Source organism: Salvia hispanica, chromosome 4 (genome assembly GCF_023119035.1).
Source record: "Salvia hispanica cultivar TCC Black 2014 chromosome 4, UniMelb_Shisp_WGS_1.0, whole genome shotgun sequence".
Taxonomy (NCBI): domain Eukaryota; kingdom Viridiplantae; phylum Streptophyta; class Magnoliopsida; order Lamiales; family Lamiaceae; genus Salvia; species Salvia hispanica.
The window spans coordinates 46,796,518-46,799,294 of NC_062968.1; the positions used below are offsets into that span (position 1 = coordinate 46,796,518).

The 2,777-nt window shown below is 46.8% G+C and overlaps 1 protein-coding gene across 1 annotated transcript; it reads right to left on the bottom strand.

Annotated features, from left to right (window-relative positions):
* Positions 1-344: 344 nt before the first annotated feature.
* On the bottom strand, positions 345-1,984 carry LOC125223128 (arogenate dehydratase 3-like). The gene has a single exon (XM_048126119.1). It carries the CDS (start codon positions 1,876-1,878, stop codon positions 628-630), a length of 1,251 nt encoding a protein of 416 aa, XP_047982076.1. The 5' UTR covers positions 1,879-1,984; the 3' UTR covers positions 345-627.
* Between the last annotated feature and the right edge of the window lie 793 nt (positions 1,985-2,777).

Genomic DNA, 2,777 nt, shown 5'->3' on the forward strand with positions numbered 1-2,777 from the left:
CACCGTTATGTTAAAATAAACTAGACCTTATAATACAGTGACAAATGTAATGACATATCTAACCAAATCTTTTATATAATCATGGACTATGAAAATGTAACAGATAAAAATGATTACTTATTGAAATATATACAAAAACTAAAAAATTCATTTTAAATAGTAAAAAACTTAATGGCATGCACAAATAAATAGTAAAAAACTTCAAAAGAAAATACAAAGAATACAAATTCTTACCGACTCTATATTTCTTGAATTTTCATTGTATTGAAATTGAAGGAAAAGAAATAGGTAAATTACAAGAATATCGTGACCTACCATTCAACATGAAAAAAGGACTAGGTAGGTAGATTACACAAACTAATTTCATAAAATTATTAATACAAGTAAGGTCCCACAACTTCAAGGGGCCGAAATTACATATTTAACCAGCAGGCCAACCAAAATATACAATCTTTACCTACCCAATGCAATTTGAATGGTCGTTATGACTTATACGTACGTATCTAACAATTTGGGTCCTTCTCCAGGGGCATTTCCGTAATTTGGCAAAAGTAAGAGTTCCAATCAACAATGACACAGAAATAAAAAAAACGAAAACAGATGCACGAAGGGCAAATCGGGAATGTCCTAATCATCGGCGGCGGACGACGACGGCGACCACGGCGTCATGTCCATAGGGTAGCTGCCGAGCACTCTGAGGAAGGAGGTGAACTCCTGTACCTCGGCGAGGGCATTCTGCGCCCTCACGTCGGCCATGGAGGCCTCGAAATCGATGTAGAACATGTACTCGAAGTGCTTGGCGGTGCCGACGTTGGCGTCGTCGACGAGGCGGATCGGGCGGTGGCGGTGCGGCCGCGACTCGATCTTCGTGAGGCTGATGTTGCGGAAGGCGAAGGCGGAGAGCACCTTGAAAAGCACGCTGGTCCCCTTCTCGTGCGCGAACACGATGCTCGTTTTGAACGGCCGATCTGTCCGCGGAATGATCGGCTCGCGCGCCAGCATCACGAATCTGGTGACGTTGCCGCTGTCGTCCTGGATCCCGTCGGCGAGGATCTGCATCCCGTACAGCTCCGCCGCGCGCGCCGACGCGATCGCCGCCGTGTCGCGGAGGTTGTTGGTGGCGATGTACTCCGCGGCGCCGGCGGTGTCGTCGACGGCCTCGCGGACGACATTCAGCCCCAATTTGGTGAGCGTGTGCTCGCATTGGGAGAGCGCCTGCGGATGGCTAATCACGCGCGTGAGGTACTCCTTCCTGACGCCGGGGAGGGCGAGGAGGCAGTGGTGGACGGGGAGCTGCACCTCGCCGACGATGTGGAGGCGGTGGCGGAGGAGGAGGTCGTAATTCCGGTGGATCGAGCCGCCGAGGGAGTTCTCCACCGGCAGCACGGCGCGATCGGCGAGCCAGAGCTCCACGGCTTGGAAAGCCACCTCGAATTGGTCACAAGGAATGGCCTCGCAGTTAGGGTAGGCTTTCCCGGCGGCGGCCTCGCTGTAGGCGCCGGGGACGCCTTGGTAGGCGACGCGGAGCTGCGCGCCGTGCAGCGGCGCCGGCGAGAAATCGGCGATGCTGAGCGGCTTCTTCAAGGTGGATTGGTCCTTGACGGGGACGAGGTCGAGCGTGGCGTGGCCGTTGACGACGTCGGCGCCGCTCTTCTGAGTGTCCTGCTGCTGCGATTCCACTTTGCTGGCCAGGATTGCGCAGGCGCTCTGCCACTCGTATCGGGCCCGGCCCGACCCGAAGCTAACGCCGGTCGCCTGATTAGTGCTGGAATTGACGTTGCACTGGATGGACCGATGACCCGACCCGACCCGGGTTGTGCCCGCTGTACGGATAAGGGATTTGAGGTCCACGGCGGCGGGGGAATTAAGGGACCGCATTGTTAGAGATGAGAGTGGAATAATAGGAAAATGAAATGCTATTGGAGTTAATTGTAAAGCTTGTAGTTCTCCGTGAGAAGGGAACGTCCAAGCTGAGAAAAATGGATTGGGAAATGGGGTTTATATATTGTGCGTCAAGTAGGTTTGGTCAAATCGCACACCTACCCCCGCCCAATTTTCCTTTTACTCTTTCCTATTTTTATTTTGTTTTAAAATTACGAAATTCACTGCAATTTTTTTTATGTTGAAGCTCATTCACATTACAGTTTACATTAGGTTGATTGTGATTCATCTGGTCATTTCATAATCGTAATTAGATACCCGTCGTATGCATTTTTTGATGAAAATATAGCTTCGGAATCTACTACTATTGTTGGTTAATGTGATTTTTCTTTATAATAATTGTGAGGTGATTTAGTTATGTTAATGACTCGTGATTAGCATAATTTTAGTTATTCATTCTTACAATTTGTAGATCCTGCTTTATGCCACGGCAAGCAAAATTGAACACACGTCTATTGCTGAAAGTAAGTGCCATTTTTGTCAAACGTGGAGTTTGGTGAGATGGGTTTATTTCCTAATTACAAGTTAACTCAATGGTAATTTCATTTTCATTAATATATTTTTTTATTGCGATTTGATTGTTAGGACTTGACCAGAATTCAAATTTTCAATGATTTGTCGGTAAAGATGGGTTTGGTGAGATGGGTTTATTTCCTAATTACAAGTTAACTCAATGGTAATTTCATTTTCATTGCTATATTAAGTGCTTAATCCAACAATTAGCAGCATCATGAAAACTTCATTTAAATTAATCATCACTTTGTCCCTTCAAAATGTTGTTGCCACCAAATTTTAAATTTGCTCCCATAGAAAAAGGAACTAGTTGCACAGAAGTC

Coding starts and splice junctions, on each gene's coding strand:
- LOC125223128 (XM_048126119.1), bottom strand. CDS start 1,878: ATGCGGTCCCTTAATTCCCCCGCCGCCGTGGACCTCAAATCCCTTATC.